This window comes from Salmo salar, chromosome ssa15 (assembly GCF_905237065.1).
Source record: "Salmo salar chromosome ssa15, Ssal_v3.1, whole genome shotgun sequence".
Taxonomy (NCBI): Eukaryota; Metazoa; Chordata; class Actinopteri; order Salmoniformes; family Salmonidae; genus Salmo; species Salmo salar.
In genome coordinates this window covers 90249452-90270629 of record NC_059456.1, presented here as the reverse complement: position 1 = coordinate 90270629, position 21178 = coordinate 90249452, and the positions used below count along the sequence as shown (strand labels likewise).

At 43.0% G+C, this 21178-nt stretch overlaps 3 protein-coding genes across 5 annotated transcripts; 2 read left to right on the top strand and 1 right to left on the bottom strand.

Moving 5' to 3' along the window:
• The first annotated feature begins 1747 nt into the window (after nt 1–1747).
• pink1 (PTEN induced kinase 1) lies at nt 1748–6369 on the top strand. Its single transcript, XM_014146827.2, has 8 exons — nt 1748–2210; nt 2461–2739; nt 3016–3122; nt 3255–3437; nt 4157–4320; nt 4577–4704; nt 4847–5077; nt 5308–6369. Exons 1-8 carry the CDS (start codon nt 1854–1856, stop codon nt 5587–5589), a joined length of 1731 nt encoding a protein of 576 aa, XP_014002302.1. The 5' UTR covers nt 1748–1853; the 3' UTR covers nt 5590–6369.
• A 162-nt stretch (nt 6370–6531) lies between these two features.
• agmat (agmatinase (putative)) lies at nt 6532–14295 on the top strand. The gene is made up of 7 exons (XM_014146832.2): nt 6532–7027; nt 7321–7523; nt 7838–7886; nt 8585–8780; nt 13126–13305; nt 13459–13543; nt 13633–14295. Exons 1-7 carry the CDS (start codon nt 6711–6713, stop codon nt 13707–13709), a joined length of 1107 nt encoding a protein of 368 aa, XP_014002307.1. The 5' UTR covers nt 6532–6710; the 3' UTR covers nt 13710–14295.
• djc16 (DnaJ homolog subfamily C member 16) lies at nt 13854–21177 on the bottom strand. Of its 3 annotated transcripts, none has more exons than XM_014146787.2 (15): nt 20977–21177; nt 20507–20690; nt 20184–20250; nt 19586–19910; nt 19207–19391; nt 19029–19133; nt 18713–18871; nt 18364–18494; nt 18005–18185; nt 17623–17805; nt 17291–17367; nt 16982–17062; nt 16798–16887; nt 16460–16630; nt 13854–15824 (listed from the first exon to the last, which is right to left on the bottom strand). In XM_014146787.2, the coding sequence occupies exons 2-15, from the start codon at nt 20683–20685 to the stop codon at nt 15335–15337; spliced, it is 2424 nt and encodes an 807-aa protein (XP_014002262.2). In that variant the 5' UTR covers nt 20686–20690; nt 20977–21177; the 3' UTR covers nt 13854–15334.
• Nucleotide 21178: the final 1 nt, after the last annotated feature.

The window sequence follows — 21178 nt, the reverse complement described above, 5'->3', positions numbered from 1 at the left end:
TTGTTTTGCTCTCAAGAAAAGGCCGCCATTGAAAGGAGTGATTACTGAGGTAGCGGTAAATGTAAAAGTTGACCAACTGAAGGGGAAGATTCCCGGTGTTTGTGATGCTCGTCGTTTGGTGCAACGCAGACAGGGTGGCGTGAGTGGTGAAACAGAACAGTCATTGTCTGTTCTTTTGAGTTTTGATGTTGATTCTTTGCCCGACAAAGTGATGTTAGGATATATAAGGTATCCTGTACAAGCTTTTGTGCCGAATACATTACGTTGTTACAGGTGTCAAGCTTATGGGCATCTGACAGCAGTGTGTAGGAGGGAGGTTCCTAGGTGTGAGAAGTGTGCAGAAGGGCATGAGACAAAGGAATGTGTAGCATTGGGGAAAGTAGTGGTATGTGTTAAATGTAGGGGTGCCCATGGGGCTGGGGATCAGAAATGTCCCGTGCGAGAGAGGCAGGTTGAGGTTTCCAGGGTTAGAATAGTGCAGAAGTTGTCATATGCTGAGGCAGTGAAGAAAGTTGATAGATGGGTCAAGGGGGAGGGATCCTGAGAGGAGTGGTGAGAGTAGTAGCACTGTACCAGTACAGAGGGATAAACCAACAAGTGATATATGTTTGAGTAAGATTGGATTTTTAGCATTTATAGCAATGGTTATCAACTGTACTGCAGGGAGGGAACGTAAGTCGCAGAAAATGGAGGTTGTGGTGGCAGCTGCAGAGAGGTATTGGGGTGTGCGAGACTTGACATCAGAAGAGTTACAGGGTGTATTAAGTAATGGTGTCCCATCCTTTCAGGTTGTTGACCTGAGGGATGACTAAATAGCACTTGGAAAGTTCCTCGGCGTACACATCACGGACAAACTGAAATGGTCCACCCACACAGACAGTGAGGTGAAGAAGGTGCAACAGCGCCTCTTCAACCTCAGGAGGCTGAGGAAATTTAGCTTGTCACTTAAAACCCTCACAAACTTCTACAGATGCACAATTCAGAGCATCCTGTCGGCTGTATCACCGCCTGGTACGGCAACTGCACCGCCCACAACCGCAGAGCTCTCCAGCGGGTGGTGTGGTCTGCACAACGCATCACCGGGGGCACATTGCCTGCCCTCCAGGACATCTACAGCACCCGATGTCACAGGAAGGTCAAAAAGATCATCAAGGACAACAACCACCTGAGTCACTGCCTGATTCCCCCAGCTACCATCCAGAAGGCGAGGTCACTACAGGTGGATCAAAGCTGGGACCAAAAGACTGAAAAACAGCTTCTTTCTCAAGGCCATCAGACTTTTAAACAGCCATCATTAACACAGAGAGGCTTCTGCCTACATACAGACTTGAAATCATTAGCCACTCTAAGAAATGGATCACTAGTCACTTTAATAATGCCACTTTAATAATGATGTTTACATATCTTGCACTATTCATCCCAGATGAATATACTGTATTTTATACTGTCTATTGCTTCTCGTCTATGCCGGTCTGTCATGGCCCATCTATATATTTATATGTACATATTCTTATCCCATCCCTTTACTTAGATTTGTGTGTATTATGTAGTTGTTGTGGAATTGTTAGATTACTTGTTAGATATTGCTGCAATGTCGGAACTAGAAGCACAAGCATTTCGCTACACTCGCAATAACATCTGTTAACCATGTGTATGTGACAATAAGATTTGATTTAAATAGCGGAGCAGTATAATGGAGTTGTACTCCAGTCGAGTAGGTGGCGGTAATGCAACATTTATTGGATGCCAACAGCCGTTAAACCTCATCGAAGAAGAAGTGGTGTAACGTTATGAACGACGAGGACTGACGGAGAAAGTAAAAACAAAGCGAAACTTACATTTTTTGGTAAAGCATGTCTGTAAAACATGCCATCAGCCGTGGGGTAGAGTTGGGACGGTCTGTTATCCAGCTAGGTCTCCTCAAACCTGCTGGTCGACTTGCAGCAAAGTTCCGAGGTGAGCGTCTTCGTGTAGGCCAACCGGCCCGCACCGTTCAGCCTCAGACTTTCCTGCCAGTTCGGTACCGATATTTCCGCATGTCGTTGAGGGGTCTTGCTGCACAGCTGCAGTCCGGTGGTTTCAGGAGGTTTGGGGGCAGCGGCTCGCCAAGAAACAGAGCAGTGTTTTTGGCTTTCGGTCTCGGTGTGGGGTTGATCGAACAACAGCTCGATGATGATCGAAGGAGTGCTGCGACATGCCAGGAAATCCAGGTAAACAACATGGATGTTGACAACAAATTGATCTACAAGTGCTAGTAATCTACAATGTAAAATATTTTATTGATATGTTGAAAAAACTGTGAGTCATCAGTTTTTATCTTTAGTCTTGACAGGAATATCACATTTAAATATTACATTTAGTCAAATAAAAGAATAATTACATATCTAATAATAATTTACTAACATTAATAAAAATGTGTTATTTAATCTTAAAGGCCTACATTTCACCTCTTTTCTAAAGGCTGTGTTTACCAAAAAGAACTGCAGTCCTCTCAAGTCCTTCACCTCGGGCTACAAGCTGGAGGACTACGTTATTGGGAAGCAGATAGGAAAAGGCTCCAACGCTGCAGTGTATGAAGCTGCGGCACCATTCGCTGTGCCCAGGGACAGGGAGAGTGACCGGTGTTCCCTAAATGACCAGCCCAGTGACGATGGAGAGGTGGCCAATGGGTCTCTGAGGAGCCCCTCCAGCTCCCTGTGCATCTATCCTCTAGCTGTCAAGATGATGTGGAACTTTGGGGTGGGTGTCTGTCAAGATAATGTCCTTTTCCCCCGAAGTGTGCACTTGTTCACTTTCCTTCATGGATTTAAAGTGAAAGGACTGGTATAAGAAATTTGGTGGAAACCGTCTAGCCCATTCTTACACCAATCTACACTTCAGAAAAAATGACAGATTATTGGGGCACAGGGAGAGTGTTACTTTTTTAATTGTATTTTTTATATTACTGTAGAATACAGGCTATGTTCAGCGTGCAATTGGCATAGTAATAAGACTGTCTTCCCTGTTCCCCTGCAGGCTGGTTCATCAAGTGAGGCTATTCTGAGATCCATGTCCCAGGAGCTGGTCCCTGCAGGCCCTCTCGCCATGAAACAGGAAAAAGAGGAACAGATTGCACTAAATGGGTTAGTATCAGCAGTCAGTCATAGCATCAACTTACTTTCAATAGACACAAAATAGCCCAACATATTTTGAGTGTTTTGCCATGCATCAACAGAGTGCATTGCAAGTTTTATTTCCGTTGGTCTGTTTTGCAGGTATTTTGGGGAAGTGCCCAAGAGGGTTTCTGCCCACCCCAATGTGATCAGGGTGTTCCGGGCGTTCACAGCGGACGTACCCCTTCTACCCGGTGCCCAGGAGGAGTACCCTGATGTCCTTCCAGCCAGACTCAACCCTGAGGGCCTGGGCAACAACCGTACCCTGTTCCTGGTCATGAAGAAGTAACGATAATTCTCCCACATCCATCCTGTATCTCAGTGTCCCAGCCCCAGATTAACTTGTGTCATAGAAAATTACACAATTAGTCATGCAATCCTGCGTTTTACTCCTTAAGGAATAGTCTCTTGTTATATGCTAGTGTTTTTTCTAACCTGATACAAACTTGTCTTTGTGTGACTTAGCTAAGATCTGTTTAGGTGCGGCTGCAGCATGTGAGATCCCGTGGGGTTTACTATCTGCAGGAAGTCAGCTGTGTGGAACCTTGCAGGAAGGAGCACATTATAATGTGAACTGTGACAAAACGCAGTTAAACGGTTGAGCCCTCGTGCTATCAACCTGGGGCTATCTTAATCTGCACAGACAAACCAATCGCCTTTTACACTGGTCCACCTGATTCCACACATCTGCTAAACTGCCACGTAGACAAGAGGTTGTACTTTTTCTGTAAAAGCAGAAACCCGACTATGTTTAAGCTTTCAACTCTGAACCATTCTTGGTAATGGTTGATTCCTTCATTTTTGCTAATCTTATAATAAAGTTGTTGTTATAGGAATCTACAGTCTCTCTCTTCATATAACATTTCTGACAGTCAACTCTTGGACTAAAAAGCATTTGTTTTTTTACCAGACCGGACCATTTTGTGTGCAGATTTGTCCATCCCAGTAGTTATTTGTTCACCCAACCTAGTGTATACTGATCTTTCCTCCCCCTGTTTCCATAGTTACCCATGCACCCTGCGTCAGTACCTGGAGGTGAACGTGCCCAGCAGGAGAGAGGGCTCTCTGATGGTGCTGCAGCTGCTAGAGGGAGTCGACCATCTGTACAGACAGGGCATCGCTCACAGGGACCTTAAGTCAGACAACGTGCTCCTGGAGTTTGACTCAGGTCAGAGAGAGAGAGCAACAGGGCAAGCTCAGGCATGGTATCTTGAGTGTCATTAAGCTTTGCCATGTTTTTTAAAAGTTAAATATGAAATTAATTTACAAAAGACATGGTCAGAATTCTGTCTTGATGTTTTTTCTCTCTCCAAACGCAAAATGAAGATATTTACATGGCATGTGATACTGATTAATTAATTAATGCTTATCATATTAGTTTTAATCAAATAATCCTATTGCTATTTGGCATCTCTATTGTTCAGAGGGCTGCCCCCGCCTGGTAATCACAGACTTCGGCTGTTGTTTGGCTCAGAGTGACTCTAGTCTCCAACTACCCTTCAACACTATGTGGGTGAACAGAGGAGGCAACTCCTGCCTGATGGCACCTGAGGTAAGCTATCACAAGAGAAATAGAAAACAACAACCTATACAATCAAGATTCATGCAAGCATTGTCTCTTGTGACAGACTGTTAACATAAATGGAAACATTTTCCTGATTTTGGGATTAAAATACACCTCTATCTCTCTATAGGTTGTCACTGCAGTTCCTGGGCAGGGTGTGGTTATTAATTATAGCAAGGCAGATGCATGGGCTGTCGGGGCCATTTCTTATGAGATATTTGGCCAGGCCAACCCGTTCTATGGAGCAGGTGGACTGGACAGCAGGAATTTCCAGGAGATCCAGCTCCCTGCCCTGCCTGCCTGTGTATCTGCTGACATGCAACTAGTCGTCAAGCTGCTTCTGCGTAGGAACCCCAATAAGGTACAGAGTCTAGTAAGGAATTAGATTATATGGCCACCACTTCGTTGAAGGGTATGTTAAAAATAATTTCCTAATTTCTCAGGGATTCTCAGAGTATTTGTGTGAGAAACAAGATGAAGTTGTTCATTATGCAGTACTCTATTCACTACGTAAGGGCTTGGTGATTAGTATTGGAAGTCATTATGTACACTATCAGAGAATCCCATGCTCCTATTGTTGTTTCTCTGCAGCGCCCCAGTGCCAGAGTGGCTGCCAACATGCTGCATCTGAGCCTCTGGGGAAGGCGTGCCCTTGCCAATCAGGACAGCGCTGGCATGAAGAAGCTAGCTGATTGGCTGCTGTGGCGGTCTGCAGTGGTGCTCCTGAGGGGCTGCGCCCCGAGTGGGAGCTCGGTGGAGGTGGAGCTACAGAGGTGCTTCCTGTCTAACCTGGACCTGGAAGACCTCCGATTGGCTGTCAGCTTCCTCATGTACGGACGAGAACAGGGTAGAGCCAGCATCATGTCGCGTTAGGTCCTCTCAGTCTAACCCACAGACATATATGTCTAACTCTGGTCTAACCCGTTGAGTTTGAATGTAGGTGAACGTAGTGCCAGAGGTGGAAAATGGAATAAAAAAAAAATTAAAAAAAAATGGAATAAAAAAAATCTAAATAGTTTCTCTCCCCATTTCCACCCCTGTCTATCGAGCTTTCAGGAAACAAATATAAGCACTTTTTAATTCATGCTAAGACTAGACTCCATATGTTGGGGGGTTGAATTTTATTTTGGGATTTTTGCACTTTATGTCCAGTTTGGACCTGGTCAATGACATGCTTGAGGTTTACCCCTTTGTTTGGTTTGTGTATTTTCCAAATCAACACATTTTATTTGAGTTACACCACTACGGTCTCATATAGACTATTCCATAGCCTCTGTGAACATGTTTTGACTAAGACCATGAGGTAGTCAATGTATTTACTGTATGTCAAGGATGATATTATAAAGCATCTAAATATCTCCAGATGGTTATGTAGCAGAATATCAGTTCAGATTTAATAGCAATACCAGATCACTGTATTTCACATTTTGAGTTAAAAGTCCTTTATTTAAATAAAATGAAAGTCCATGCATGCAAAAATTGAGTCATGGGACATTTTAGAATATAGTCCTATAAAAATTACAGAATGAGTTTTGTCTCTGACAACAAACACTTTGTAAAGCTACATTTTGAATTGTGAGGATGTTTTTAATAAGCACTGGATGTAGTGTAAAATACATATCCAAAGATTATAATAAAGTGTTAGTGTTTGAACTTGGTGTTTCCTTGAGTCCCTAGCGTTGATAGCAAAATAATATATTTCATTATCTAGCAAAGATTGTACGCTGATAAATAAAATGTATTTCCCATCACCCCACCTCCCTTTTATTGCCTAGAACGTATTTGCCTGTCAGAGAGATCTGACTGTCCACAGATCTCCAATCATATAAACATGATGAAAGCATAGGTCAGAACACTAGCCAATTGCCTGTCGAGTCAATCCATGTACTTAATAGATCCGTGGAACTGTAAACGCAACCCCAAAAACAAGCCCCGGAATCCAGAAGCTGAAATCAAAAGTCGCCAACAACTACGCCGTTATATCTATTGAAAGTATGCTGTCTCTTTTGAAAACGAGTCGAATTGATATTCGGGGAACGTTACGGCGGTCATGCATAACAATTACCGATACTTTTTCTGAAGTTTCAGCAGTGTGCAACAAGACACTTGACAGGCGACGTCCATGTTTCACCCCTACACGACTTTGCTCAGGAATGCGCTACAATGTCCCTCCAAGCGCCGAATTTGTAGCGAGGGTCTCTGGAATTGCTACAATGGGCAAGTTACCTTACCAAGAGACTGCAGATGGACTTGATGCAGCATTTGTTGGTGTTCCAATCGATACTGGTACTTCCAACCGACCTGGGACAAGGTAGCCTACTTCTGCACTGATCTATGCAAATACTGTACAATACTGTACTCGTACGAGCATAGCAGGCTGTACTAATTTATTTGAAATCCATTATCACATTTGCAGTAGATGTACATTTTTGCCTTTTATTTTCTATAACAAATTGCGAGTCATATTTGTCCATTGTAGTATAATGTACACATTTAATTTATGAATGAATCTAGTGATTGTTCAGTTGTGAGCATGTGTCAAACTAATTCTGATTGTTACAACCAATGTTATTTAAAAGTAGGACAATGCATGGTCCTTTACAGATTTGGCCCCCGTCAGATCAGAGCCGAGTCGGCCATGTTGAGGGCCTACAACAGTGGCACCCGGGCAGCCCCCTATGAGTCTCTGATGGTGGCTGATATTGGGGACGTCAACGTCAACGTGTATGACCTAAAGGACACCTGCAGACGAATCCGGGAGGCCTACCGTACAATCCTGGCCACGGGCTGTATCCCCCTTACTATGGGTGAGGAGGAGCACCCATTTCTACACTATGCAATCTGAGATGTGAGGAAAGGGATTTTGGACATTATAGCAAATGCCTACTAACTACATTTCAGCAGTGATCGATATTCCTTTCAGATGTGCCTCAAAACAACACCTGCTTCTTCTTTCTCCTCGTCACACATTTAGGCCAACGTTGAATGATTAATCTTTGCCCTGCTTATGAACCTGACAATTATAGTACAAAGGTTACTGTTACAAAGCTTTGGCATGACACACTAAAGTTAAGGTGTATGTTTAACTGGATAGGCTACATTGTATTCGTTATTTTAACAGGTGGTGATCACACCATAGCATACCCTATTCTCCAAGCAGTTGCTGAGAAGTAAGTAGTGTATCAGTAGCCCTACATTTGTAAAATGCCAGAATGACTAGAATACATTCAGGGCCAGTTTCCTGGACAGATTAAAGGACAGGTTTGCAATTTTTTTAAATGTAGATGGCACGTTATAGAAGTGTTCAGACTTTTTTTTGCGATTTCACTTGGTTTTGAGAAACTTACCCCACCATGGATAGACTTCCTCATGCTCGTTCTGCAGTATCGGTGTGCGAGCATGCAAGTGTTTTCTTGTCCCCCATTGTGCTGATAGAAAGTACGTCCATGCTCGCACACAAAAAAGTATCGTTGAAGTTCAACATAATGGAATGTAAATAGGCAGAAGTTCGCAATGACACAATTTCTACAACATTTAAAGACCTGCATCACTATACTGAGAGCATTTCAGTTTCTAAAAGGACCTATGTGGGTGTTTCTGGAGCCTTTGTTCATGTTTCATCACTGCCCCGATACTGCGGAATTAGCCTGAGGAAGTCTATCGCCGGTCAGGTAATTTTCTCAAAACCAAGTGAACTGGCAAAAAAAGTGTCTGGACACTTCAATAACATCACATTTAACGTAACATTTAGATTTGGTAAAAAAAATAACACTTTTAATGGATAATCTCTGTTTAGCTCAATTTCTGGTACAGGACTGGGCTGAATCAATGTTTGTGAAACAGTACATTTGTATCCTGTGTTTGTCAGACACGGCCCTGTGGGTCTTATCCATGTGGATGCTCATGCCGACACAAGTGACGTAGTCCTAGGGGAGAAGATTGGCCACGGGACACCCTTCAGGCGCTGTGTGGAGGAGGGCCTGCTAGACTGCAAGAGGGTCGTCCAGATAGGCCTGCGTGGTACAGGTTACTCACCTGATGCCTATGAGTGGAGCCGAGCACAGGTACTCACTTCACTGTGTGTAGATGTTGTCCTCACCTAGGGCGACACAAACATTCACAAAAGTAAAAAAATAAATAAATAGGTCAAATAATAAACATTATATATGATTAAAATAACTCTCTATGACCCCGATTCCGACCTGATTTAACTGCACGTAAATGGAACGTTATTCCTTTTTTATGCACTTTGTTCTCTCTGTGTATTCTGACCTTGAATTGAAGGCGTGGCGGAGGTGTGTCTGCAGATACGCTGTATTCTGATCTTGACTGTAACGTTCGTCGTAAGGAGTGGACCAAAATGCAGCGGGTATATTGATCATCTTCTTTATTATTGAAGGAAAAACACTTAAACAAAACAAACGACGAAAACAGTCCAATAAGGTGCACAGACTATACTGGAAACAACCACCCACAAAACACAAGTGAAACAAACCCCAACTAAATATGATCTCCAATTAGAGGCAACGACAACCAACTGCCTCTAATTAGAGGTCCTACCAAAACCCCAACATAGAAATCGAAAAACTAGATAAACACATAGAAATAGAAAATGTAGACCATAAACCAAAAAACCCGAACCACACAAAACAAACACACCCTGACCAAACTACAATAACAAATAACCCCTTTTACTGGTCAGGACTTGACAGTACCCCCCACCAAAGGTGCAGATCCCAAATGCACCTCAAAACAAAAACCCCACAAAAAATAACCCCAAACTTAAAGGGAGGGAAGGGAGGGTGCCCCCCCCCCAATCCTCCAACTACGGAGGTGGCTCTGGCTCCGGCCTTAGTCCCCATTCTAACCTGCCCACCCCCGCTGAAGGCTCAGGGCTGTAGACCACTGCTGGAGACCTCGGGCTGAGGTGCGTCGCTGGAGACCTCGGGCTGTGGGCCATCTCTGCAGGCTCCAGGCTGTGGGCCGTCTCTGCAGGCTCCGGGCTGTAGGACATTGCCGGAAGTACTGGACGGGGAACTGTCGCCGGAAGCTCTGGACGGGGAACTGTCGCCGGAAGCTCTGGACGGGGAACTGTCGCCGGAAGCTCTGGACTGGGACTGCGCACTGAAGGCCTGATGCGTGGGGCTGGCTTTGGAGGCGCCAGACTATTGACACGCACCTCAGGGCTAGTGCGAGGAGCAGGAACAGGCCGTACTGGACTGGGCAGGCACACTAGAGGCCTGATGCGTGGGGCTGGCTTTGGAGATGCCAGAACAGTAACACGCACCACAGGGCTAGTGCGAGGAGCAGGAACAGGATACACTGGGTCTTGAAGACGCACTGGAGGTCTGGAGCGCACAGCCTGCACAACCCGTCCTGGCTGAGTTGTCACTGTAGCCCTGCACGGGTGGAGTGCTGGCACAGGGTGAACTGGGCTGTACTGAGGAATGATGGCTGCCGTGCATAGAGCAGGCGCAGGGTAGCCTGGGCCTAGGAGACACACTGGTGGCCAGATGTGCTGCGCCGGCACACTTCTCCCTGGCTGGATGCCCACTCTAGCACGGCACTTGCGGGGGGCTGGTATCGACCGCACCGGATTGTGCGTGCGGATGGGTGAGACCGTGCGCACTTCCGCATAGCACGGTGCTCTCCACGCCAAACGCTCCCCACGGTAAGCACGGGGAGTTGGCTCAGGGCTCACCCCTGGCCCAGCCAAACTACCCGTGTGCCCCCCCCCCCAATATTTATTTTGGGGGGGGCTGCCTCCTCCCCTCCTGAAATGGAGGATATAATGCCTCATACCTTCGTCGTTCTGCCTTTGCTGCCTCCAGTTCCTCCTTCGGTCGCCGGTACTCCCCAGCCTGCCTCCAGGGTCCCTTTCCATCTAATATTTCCTCCCATGTCCACGACTCCAAATATTTATCCTGCTGCTCCTTCTTCCGCTGCTTGGTCCTCTTTTGGTGGGTGGTTCTGTAACGTTCGTCGTAAGGAGTGGACCAAAATGCAGCGGGTATATTGATCATCTTCTTTATTATTGAAGGAAAAACACTTAAACAAAACAAACGACGAAAACAGTCCAATAAGGTGCACAGACTATACTGGAAACAACCACCCACAAAACACAAGTGAAACAAACCCCAACTAAATATGGTCTCCAATTACAGGCAACGACAACCAGCTGACTCTAATTGGAGGTCCTACCAAAACCCCAACATAGACATTGAAAAACTAGATAAACACATAGAAATAGAAAATGTAGAACATAAACACAAAAACCCGAACCACACAAAACAAACCCCCTGCCATGCCCTGACCAAACTACAATAACAAATAACCCCTTTTACTGGTCAGGACGTGACATTGACATCTACCAAAAAAAATCCCGATAGATATAACACTTCTTCATGCACTTTAATTTACAATTTCATAAGAGCTATTGATAAGTGCTAGGTAAATAAGTAATCTGTTTGGATAAGGGAATTGCAAATATAAATGACACTTGTTTTAGATATATTTTACCTTATAATCACTGGAGACAAATGTGAAACCAGTCATATGGCATCAAACTGAGCATATCAACTTTCCCACAGTAAAGTTTATGAAATGCTGTGCCATTTTGCAGAATTTTAATTGTACAGCCTTTTAACTTGCAGGTATGTACACTCTCAAATGTCTTAATTATAGGCTACCCCGTTTCCTATTTCTATCATTTTAAATAACACTATCAGTAGGCCTAATAACTCATATTCAACTGCGAAGTTCCCTTCAGTTGGTATATTCTACATTATCATTACATTTAATTACATAGTTTTGTTTACCTTCAATTGTTTCCTCTGTAGACACCACGTTGCTGAGGATCATAGACTACCACAGTAATAGTAATAATACCCATAAAACTAGTGGTCAAACAGGGAAATGGTTCCAATTGTTTTTCCACAGGGGATTTTAGAAACAATTAAAATAAGGGCTGTGTTTCGGGTAGGCTTACCTTAGCATGACATTTTGATAACTGTGTACAACTCTCTAGGACAAGGTGACTTTTATCAATATATTCACCTGTATTTACCCCCCCAAAATGAAACGCTAATTACCTGCTAATGTGGCTATTATTAAAAACTTTAAATGCCATGATGGTCTGGACAAGACTGTTCAATCGAGTCAAAGGTAAGGATCTCTAATGTAAGCTAAATTTAGTAATTAATAAATTGGCTACATTTCTTTAAATGGACAATTCTGTGAACTGTCTTGTGCAAGTTTTAAATTGACACAATACCTGTTAGCAAAGGTGTCGTGCAGGAGCTTGCAGGGATTTGTAGTCTCGCAGGACATCTACCTTGATGCTTATTAGCATTTTCGAATCTGAGAGTAAAGAGAGCCGAATATATTGATAAAAAAGTCACCTTATCCTAGAGAGATTTACATTGTTATCAAAACGTCACACCAGGTTCAGCCTACACGAAACACAGCCCTTATTTTAAGTGTTTGTAAAATCTACTATGGAAATGATGGAAAAACTATTGGAACCATTTCCCTGTTTGACCACTACGTTCTATGGATATTATGACACCTCCATTGTGGGGCTCTATTAGTAACAGTTGATAATATAAAAAATGAAACACATATAGGCTAATTAAATCGTTATGGAGCGGAGCGCAGACCGAGCCCTAACAGTGTGAACCCGACACATGGTGCAATACTTGGCTGTGTCATCACACAGTTCCATTGTTGTGCATGCAATAGGAGGGTATAGCCTGCTATTGTACACTATTCTCCCTATTATAAATGTATATACACTAATCTTCCAACATTACCATGGGTTAAAGAACTGAATGTGGCAATTTTCAGAATGAATCAAACCACTGTATTTTTGATTCATCAATATATTTCATGCGCAATATATTAAATGATTCAAACATACATACCTAACCCCAAAATGTTCCTATATAATCTATAAGATCAGAGTATTTTTTAAATCTACCAGTTGGTGTTGAAACAGAGACGAATATATATTTATTTAGATGGCTTTCTTTCATTGATCCCTATTTTCTGAACCCGTTCTCTCAATGTGTTCTAGTCTGTCGACAAAATTCAAATGAAAGGTACAGCGTATTTAAAGGGATGGCTTAAGATAAATGTACTGAAAACCCTATAGAATGAAAACCACAAGAACATTTGTTCGCCATCAATTGGGAGGGTTTTCAGCAGTGGAATTACATTTATTCAGCGCTCGCAAGGGAACCACGCCTGCAAAGCCCGTTACGCCCTAAGTCTGAATACCAACTACAGAAAAGGGTTCAGGAAAGGCATGCGTAGGAAAAACATAAATGTTTGTATGTGTTCTCTCTGTGTGTGTTTGTTCTCTCTCTCGGTGTGTGTGTGTGTGTGTGTGTGTGTGTGTGTGCTCTGTAGGGATTCCGTGTGGTTCAGGTGGAGGAGTGTTGGTTCAAGTCCCTGGCTCCTCTCATGGCTGCGGTTAGGACTCAGATGGGGACGGGTCCAGTCTACCTCAGCTTTGATATCGATGCTTTAGACCCAGCCTTCGCCCCTGGAACAGGCACACCAGAGATAGCAGGCCTCACATCCATACAAGTAAGGAAATACCTGACTTTGTTTTAGGGGTTTTACAGACATTTGGTAGAATATTTAGTTGTTACTGTGTTATAATCCAGATATGAGATGGAGGCAGCTGCTGACACAGAGGGTGGTGTTATGTTTTCCTCTCTGTGTGTGTGTGACGCCCAGGGACTAGAAATCATCCGGGGCTGCCATGGCCTAAACCTGGTGGGGTGTGATTTAGTGGAGGTGTCTCCACCCTATGACACCACAGGTACTGTACTTATCATGACTCTTGTCACATTGAATAATCTGTTTTACTTTCAGTATAATTTCAAACACACAAAAAAAATGTTTTTGCAGGCAATACAGCACTGACGGCCGCCAACCTGCTCTTTGAAATGATGTGTGTCCTTCCAAAGACAAAATATTATGACTAATTATGTGATGAGGTTATGCACATACTTAATCGGAAGAATATCACTTTTACTGAACGGATTCAATATGTAATCAGAGGTTAATCACCGGTGTGACCATATCACACCAAACAAGGATTGGTGAAGCAGAAAAATAGAATGTCTCTGTAACATATGAACATAAAGCATTTATTACACACAGCAAGAGGATATGCACTGTAGCAGAACCTTTGAGACATCTGCAAATCAGATACATTTATTTAGTCAACATTGTACCAGGGATGTTAGTATAGTCATTTTGTAACAAAAACATGTTTATAATCAAATAAACAACAGTATTGAGGAATGATATGACCATGTTATTATAAAATGCATGTAAAAACTAATTTGATATATTATAGTATGATGTTAATATATGTACAGATAACATGGTAGAAGGTAGAATATGTACAGCATTTACATTTCCAAATATAAGTACATTATTGTCATGACGACAATATCAGAGTTTAATGCTTATAAATTGGTTTAAGTACAGTTAAGTTGTTTTTTAATTTGCATTTGCTCTGCCCTTATCTATTCCAAAATAAATGTCACATGAAATGTTGTCCAACATACACTATATCATTGCTACATACACTTTAGTCATTTAGCAGACGCCCTTATCCAGAGCGACTTACAGTATACATTGCATACATTTTTCGTACTGGTCCTCCGTGGGAATGGAACCCACAACCCTGGCGTTGCAAGCGCCACGCTCTAACAACTGAGCTCACTGCAGCCACTGGCTATGTGATGTAAAACATTTAATAAAAAGTAAAATACACTAATGTAAAAAGCTTGCAATTGGTCATGTAACAAAAAGCACAATAATAAGGCTGTGTAGATTTTTCAATAATAGCCTATGTCTACATGAAGAAGGATAAACATGAAATATTATCAGCCAGGGGAAATGGAAGGCATTGTAGTTCCATTATATATTGCACAACAATAAGCCTTAAGTTCAGGAAACGATCAAAATGGTCAACAAAATAGATCTAGTAGAGACATGCATCTCTATTCACAGAACTGACCAATCACCATTGAGACAGTGAAGCTAATATCAGAGCACAATCTGATAGATTACATACAGGAATAGCATGGATGATGGTTTTAAAAAGGCAGGAGTCTACTTATGACCACAGTGATTAAGTTAGCTCATCTAGAGGTTGTAACAGCAGCAGATATTATAACTATGTAACTGTTATGACAGCATGCAGAGGAAGGGATCCCAAAAGGAAAGTGATCTAGGAATTGTTCAACGGTTGTTGCTTTTAGACCCACTATATTCTGTACCCTCCCTCTATCGATCCTACTTTAAAGTACTTCTGTAAGAAAGAAATATCTGAAGTGCAAAAAAGACCGATCTAGCTAATTCCAGCAGAACATGAGATGGCAGATGAATGTAGTCCAGTTGTCTCAATGAGTCAAGCCAACCTCACTATTGAAAGTCATTTCTTCAAACTATGTCCCAGTGCATGCACTCAAAACATACATTAGCCTCCCCCTGAATATATTGCCATGAGAACACGTTGGAATCTTGGCTTTTAGACACAGATAGCTTTGGTACGTGTCCATTTAGGCCTGAATCCTGACTTTGCATGTAATTAATTTCAAACCTCACAAAAGTTTTGCCCGCAAGTCAGGATGTTCGGTAGGAGTCCTGTTATCTTCCCCCCTATTTGGAGGCGGTGATCTTCTCCAGGCCAGGCAGGGATGTAGTACCTGGGAAGGGTTCCCTCCATCAGCCTCTCCATCCACAGCCCCAGGCAGTCCAGTTTGTGGTGGATCTGCAGTGTGGCAGTGGAGCGGGACCTGGGCATAGACCTGCGTGGTGGGTGGTCCTCTCTGGACCCAGATCTTCTCCCTCCCCCAGTGGCGCCCCCGGGTCCTTCCTCCCCGGTGTAGACAGGCCTGAAGAGGCAGAGGTACTTCTTATGGCCGTTGAGTGCCAGGATGTAGCCCGTGTAGTCTATCTTGTGGCGGGCGCCATCGTCCTCGTCAGTGTCTATCTGCATGGCATCCTGGGCGAACTCCAGCAGTGTCTCCATCCATGCACTGTGCTTGTCCAAGTTCAAGAAGGAAAAGTGGAGCGTCAGGCTCCTAGGGGCAAAAAGAAAGGATATGATATGTTGGTTATAAATATTTTACAACTGCTGGATTCTGTCAACCCCCCAAAGAGGCAGCTTTCCATAACACTCACATATGAATACTCATGTTATAAGTACAATGCTATGTATCACTATATACACCATTACAAAGAGGGTAGTTTGGGTCCTGGATGCTGATTGGCTGAAACAGCATTTCAGTCGTGTGTCTATCAGACAATATACCACGTGTATGGCCTAAAAATACTTGTTTACTGTTCTATTTATGTTAGTAAACTGTTTATAATAGCAATAAGGCACCTCAGGGATTTGTGGTATATGGCCCATAAACCACAGTTAAGGGCTGTATCCAGGCACTCCACTTTGTGCATAAAAACACCCCTAAATGGTGCTGCATGGTCAATCCGACGTCTGCAGTGGCCATACAGCATTTACTGCAATACTGCCTCTGCAGAAGTCAGGATATTCATACTTCTTGCGCTTCGCAGAGCTATTGTGAAGGAAGTTGTCAAGGAAGTGAGTTTGTGTTTATACAGGACCTCCCGCCCCCACCTACTGTCAACCAATCATGTCAATGCGGAGCTATACGGTGCCCTCAAAACACCAGACCATGTGGGATCATGCGCTCACCCAGTGAAAGAGTAGACCTCTTTGGCAAACTTGCTGAGCAGGACGTTCTTGGAGGCGTCCGTGAGCACAAGCACCACGTTCATGTGGCCTGGTCTCAGCTTCACCAGGTTACTGGTGTACGTGATGTCTGTCAGCTCCGTCACCTCCACAAAGTTTTTCTTCGGTGGGCGACTATAAATCACAAAAACATGATAAGCATAGAACCACTCAATTGTATTTATTGCATTGACTGAAAACATAACTACAATCCCTAAAATATGTCAGAGCTAAAAAAATATATATATATATATATTTCAGTCACCGCTTGAATCTTTTCACTGAAGCTTAAAATGTCTTGCCTTGAGGTGCTGCTGCTACCCGGCGATCCATTTTCTGCTGTAGCGCCATCTTTTGCCTTCGGTTTGGATTTGCCGTCTTCACTAGAGTCACTGAAATCACACAAAGCAGGACGATAAGTCTGAACAAGCAGTTTCCCCCAAGGTAATACGTTTCAGTTGCAGAATCACTGGTTCTCCATCTTACCTGAAAGCCTGAACCACCACAGTTCCAAACAGGATGAATAAGGCAGAGAATATCAACGACAGCAGGGGCATCATCTCACGCCTGCAGAAACATATTACAGATATATCTAAATACAAGGGGGGGCTAGTGACAAACTGTGTTAACACTAATCTTGATTATAACACTGATACGCAGTTATTGACTAGAACATCAAGCAAACAACTGAAGAACTATCATTATTTGAAAGATCTGTTGAATGGCATGGGCCATTTTATTATGTCCACATCTCCATATGTTGTTAGCTAACATCGAGAATAAGAGTTAACTTACCAATTATTGTGAAGAACATCATCAATGATTTCAGTGAGGTAATCATAAGCTGTATAGATCCATCGAATGAGAAACATCTGGAATTTAAAACAACATATTTACTGCCTAGTCATAAACTGATGAACAACACACTTACATGATTGTACTGTATTACCCATCATAAAAATGAAAAAAACATTGCAGGTTTGGAATCCTACAAAAGAACATTCCAACAAGTATCTTATTTCTGGACACAGTACTAATTACCACATCATTATCCTTGCTCTTCATAAAGTAGGGCAGCCTTGTTTTTTTACATACAGTACTTTTCAGTAGTGAGGAACTCAACCCACAGAGGCAAACTCATTGTTGAGCTCCGGCAGCATTGCGTCTTGGTTGAGGATGGAGGGGTCTTTCTGCAGCCTCTGCAGCTCATCCAAGAGACGTTGTTTATTCTTATCGGTTCCATTCCAACCGCCCGCCACCTCCTTGTACAGGACGTTTCCTGCCGAGTTACGACGCTCCAGGATGAGCACCTGCGGAGCGAGCACATGAACACACTTCCACATGAGCTTATAGTATTGGGGAAAGGTGATTTTACATTTTTATAAAGTATAATAGAGAGAGGTGTGTGCGTGTATGTGGCTCATTATACAGACACCTCTACCAGAAGCTCTCAAAAAATCCAAGGAGAGCACATTAACAAAGTTCATGTTCAATATGGCATAAACGTACCTGTGGTGGCTGTGTACTGTCCTTGGTCTTCAGCAGAGTATCACACAGTGGTTGTTGCAGTCTTTGGTAGACATAGGCAAATCTCACCACCTCCTGAGTGTTGGTGTAGGCAAATGAGAGGAAGGCCTGGTTTCCTATGGTATAGGACTCCTCATCACCAGTGATCAGCAGGACACAGTACCTGAAAGGCAGATGTTTGGGGACATTAGTGTTCGTTCTGCAGCACTAAAACCTTTAGAGTGTGCTGAATGTGTATACCTCAATTATAGAAGTAAAATAATCAATCATGTCACCTGGCTCTACAGAGATTGTATGTTCACAAATAAATTGTAAGTTCACAAAAGGCATCAGTATCTTACTTTCTGCGTCGGTGGAACTGCTTCACAGGACAAAGCTCATCAAACAGTTTCTGGTTCACCAGTCGAGGGACGAGGAGAAACTTGTTGTTCAATATGAATTCATCAATGACTTGTTTTTTCATTCCTTTAGCCTAGAAGAGGAGAACAACAACATGGCGATATTAATAAAATGCCTTGTATCTAATCAGCTGAATTAACAGTTGTTACCTCAACAAAAACAGCACCTCTAAATATTATCAATAAACATCAGTAATACATATACTACTCGGGTATTCAAATGCTATTTAACTATTCAATTAAACTGTCTGGTGGAAAAGTGGTCAAATCTAGTTAACTGTCTAGTAACTACCTGAATAATGCCTGCAGGCTTGTCTATGCTCTCCTTAAAGACCAGCATGGTGGGGGCGTAGGTGTTAATGTTGAACTGTTTCAGTAGGTTGGCAGTATCTGAGAGACCCTGGTCCACGTACCCAAACTGAACATAATCCTTATAGGCGAACGCAGTCAGCTACGGAAGATGAGAAAAAAAAACCTGTAAGCAAGTATTAGAAAGCGGTTGTCGATGACCTATGTTCCAGGAGGAAGTCAATAAGTGATAGTCAAACCAGCTCTCTCAGAGGTAGTTTAAACTGATGCCAGACTGACTAGTCTAGACAATGGCTTACCTTATACAAGAGTGGGACTACAGGCACTTGGTCAAACAGAAGCACGTGCGGCTTGTTCTGCTCATGCCAGCTGTTCAGGAATTGAAGGTCATTCCTGTCTGTAACCTGAAACATACACACAAAGAAATTATTGTGAATTTGCGAAATCATGTTGTTTGTTGCTGCTGTTGTTATTTACCTTCTCAACCAGTCTCTGAGGGAGCAGGTCCTCCACAAACTGCCTCAGGTGCTCCTTCACCACAGCGTAGTGGAAGAAGGTCACTTTCCCGTTGATGATACCGAGTATGGACGGGGTGCGGTGAGCACCGAGGTGATTGGCCAGACGTCTCTCATAACCAACGTCCACCACACCAATCCCCACACCTAACACATACCACACATAATCAGCCATACAAAGACTCACTATGGTTATTGTTCCTACTTTAGTTGAATGCACTGAATGTATGTTGCTCAGGATAACGGTGTCTGCTAAATTACTAGAACGTAATATTATGTCATATGGATGGTGAAGTCGTTGAGTAACTTTCGTTTGTGTAATGCATTTCGTAATTTCCTACCCAAGGCCTCCAGCTCCAGCACAACCTCTTTCCAGACTGGCTCAATGTGGATACAGCTGAAGCACCAGTCGGAGGTGATTTTGATCAGGTACGGTCTTTTGAAGCTGTCAGGCACCACGTCATTCACATACTGGTTGAAGTGCAGAGCGTACTTGCTGTCAGCAAACTCCTGGCTGCCCTTGTTGCTGAAGGGGAAGTGGAAGAAGGACTCATCGAAGTAGAATTGGTCGTGACCATGACCGTAGTGACCATGACCATACGGCTGGGTGTCATCAGTCTGTCCATACCGGTCATAGTTGGCCCTTTTCTCCTCGTTGGATAAGATCTTAAAGAGTTTGGGTAGAAAGCACATGGATATTGTTACCAGAGGGTGGAGCATTCCTTTCTGAATAATGCATTTCAAATCAAATTTCATTTGTCACATGTGCCGAATACAACAGGTGTAGACCTTACCCTGAAATGCTTACTTACAAGCCCTTAACCAACAATGCATTTTTAAGAAAATTAAGAAAATATTTACTAAATAAACTAACGTAAAAAGAAAGTAACAATAGGCTGCTGAAGTTTTGATGCTGGCGAATATTGGATACACTCTTACCTCATAAGATTTGGTAATCTTGATGAACATATCTTCAGCGCCTTCATTTTTGTTTTTATCAGGATGCCTTACAGAAATAAAGGAAAGACAATGCATCAATGGGCCATTCATTTTTGTTTTTATCAGGATGCCTTACAGAAATAAAGGAAAGACAATGCATCAATGGGCCATTCATTTTTGTTTTTATCAGGATGCCTTACAGAAATAAAGGAAAGACAATGCATCAATGGGCCATTCATTTTTGTAAACAGTCAATAGTCTAGTGCTAAATATATCCACTGAGTTCTGACACCCAGAACAGAAAGAGTAAGTAATGTTCTTACCATTCCCTAGCTAAGCGCTTGTACACTTTCTTGATTTCAGTTTGGCTTGCACTTTTGGTCACTCCAAGAATATTGTATGGGTCTACGTTATTGGCTGTCTCCACTAAGCCAACCAGAAGAAGCAGACAAACAACCACTATACCAGGAAATGTCAAACACATCCTTGTTCTTCTTGCCATGTTCTCTGTCGGGAAAGCAACAATAAAAGTCAGGGTAAACACATCTGTCTGACGGGATGTGTAGGTAAATTAATCTGCATTGGTAAAGGGAAGATTTGAAACATATACAGACCCAACTAGATAACCGTCTAAACACAGCCGTTAGTAGGCAATACCATTATAATTGCCACATGTAAGTTACAAAACAGAACAAATGCATTAAATTGCCATTGACTTGAATTCACCACCTTGCCTTGCAATCAATTTAGAATGGATGGATAGCTAACCTAGCTAGTTAGCTATCCAGATTACCTTGTTGAACACCATGCACGCACCTCAAGAATCTGTCTGGATCAACTGTTCTTCTGCCACATTCCTCAACATTGTCACTGTTTATCTGCGAAAGGAAAGCATGGACAATGTGTAATTTGTAGCATCATCTGAGCTCTCTAATGTCATCTCTCTCCTCCTTAACTGATAACCTGCTGGGACTGCATCCAGTGAGTGCGAATGG

Coding starts and splice junctions, on each gene's coding strand:
- pink1 (XM_014146827.2), top strand. CDS start 1,854: ATGTCTGTAAAACATGCCATCAGCCGTGGGGTAGAGTTGGGACGGTCT. Junction 3,438..4,156: donor CTGTTCCTGGTCATGAAGAA/GTAACGATAATT, acceptor CTGTTTCCATAG/TTACCCATGCACCCTGCGTC. Junction 4,321..4,576: donor GCTCCTGGAGTTTGACTCAG/GTCAGAGAGAGA, acceptor TCTATTGTTCAG/AGGGCTGCCCCCGCCTGGTA.
- agmat (XM_014146832.2), top strand. CDS start 6,711: ATGCTGTCTCTTTTGAAAACGAGTCGAATTGATATTCGGGGAACGTTA. Junction 7,524..7,837: donor CTGTATCCCCCTTACTATGG/GTGAGGAGGAGC, acceptor TTATTTTAACAG/GTGGTGATCACACCATAGCA. Junction 8,781..13,125: donor ATGAGTGGAGCCGAGCACAG/GTACTCACTTCA, acceptor TGTGCTCTGTAG/GGATTCCGTGTGGTTCAGGT.
- djc16 (XM_014146787.2), bottom strand. CDS start 20,685: ATGGCAAGAAGAACAAGGATGTGTTTGACATTTCCTGGTATAGTGGTT. Junction 18,872..19,028: donor TAGTCCCACTCTTGTATAAG/GTAAGCCATTGT, acceptor CATCTTCCGTAG/CTGACTGCGTTCGCCTATAA. Junction 15,825..16,459: donor GAGGTCTACTCTTTCACTGG/GTGAGCGCATGA, acceptor TTTTGCCCCTAG/GAGCCTGACGCTCCACTTTT.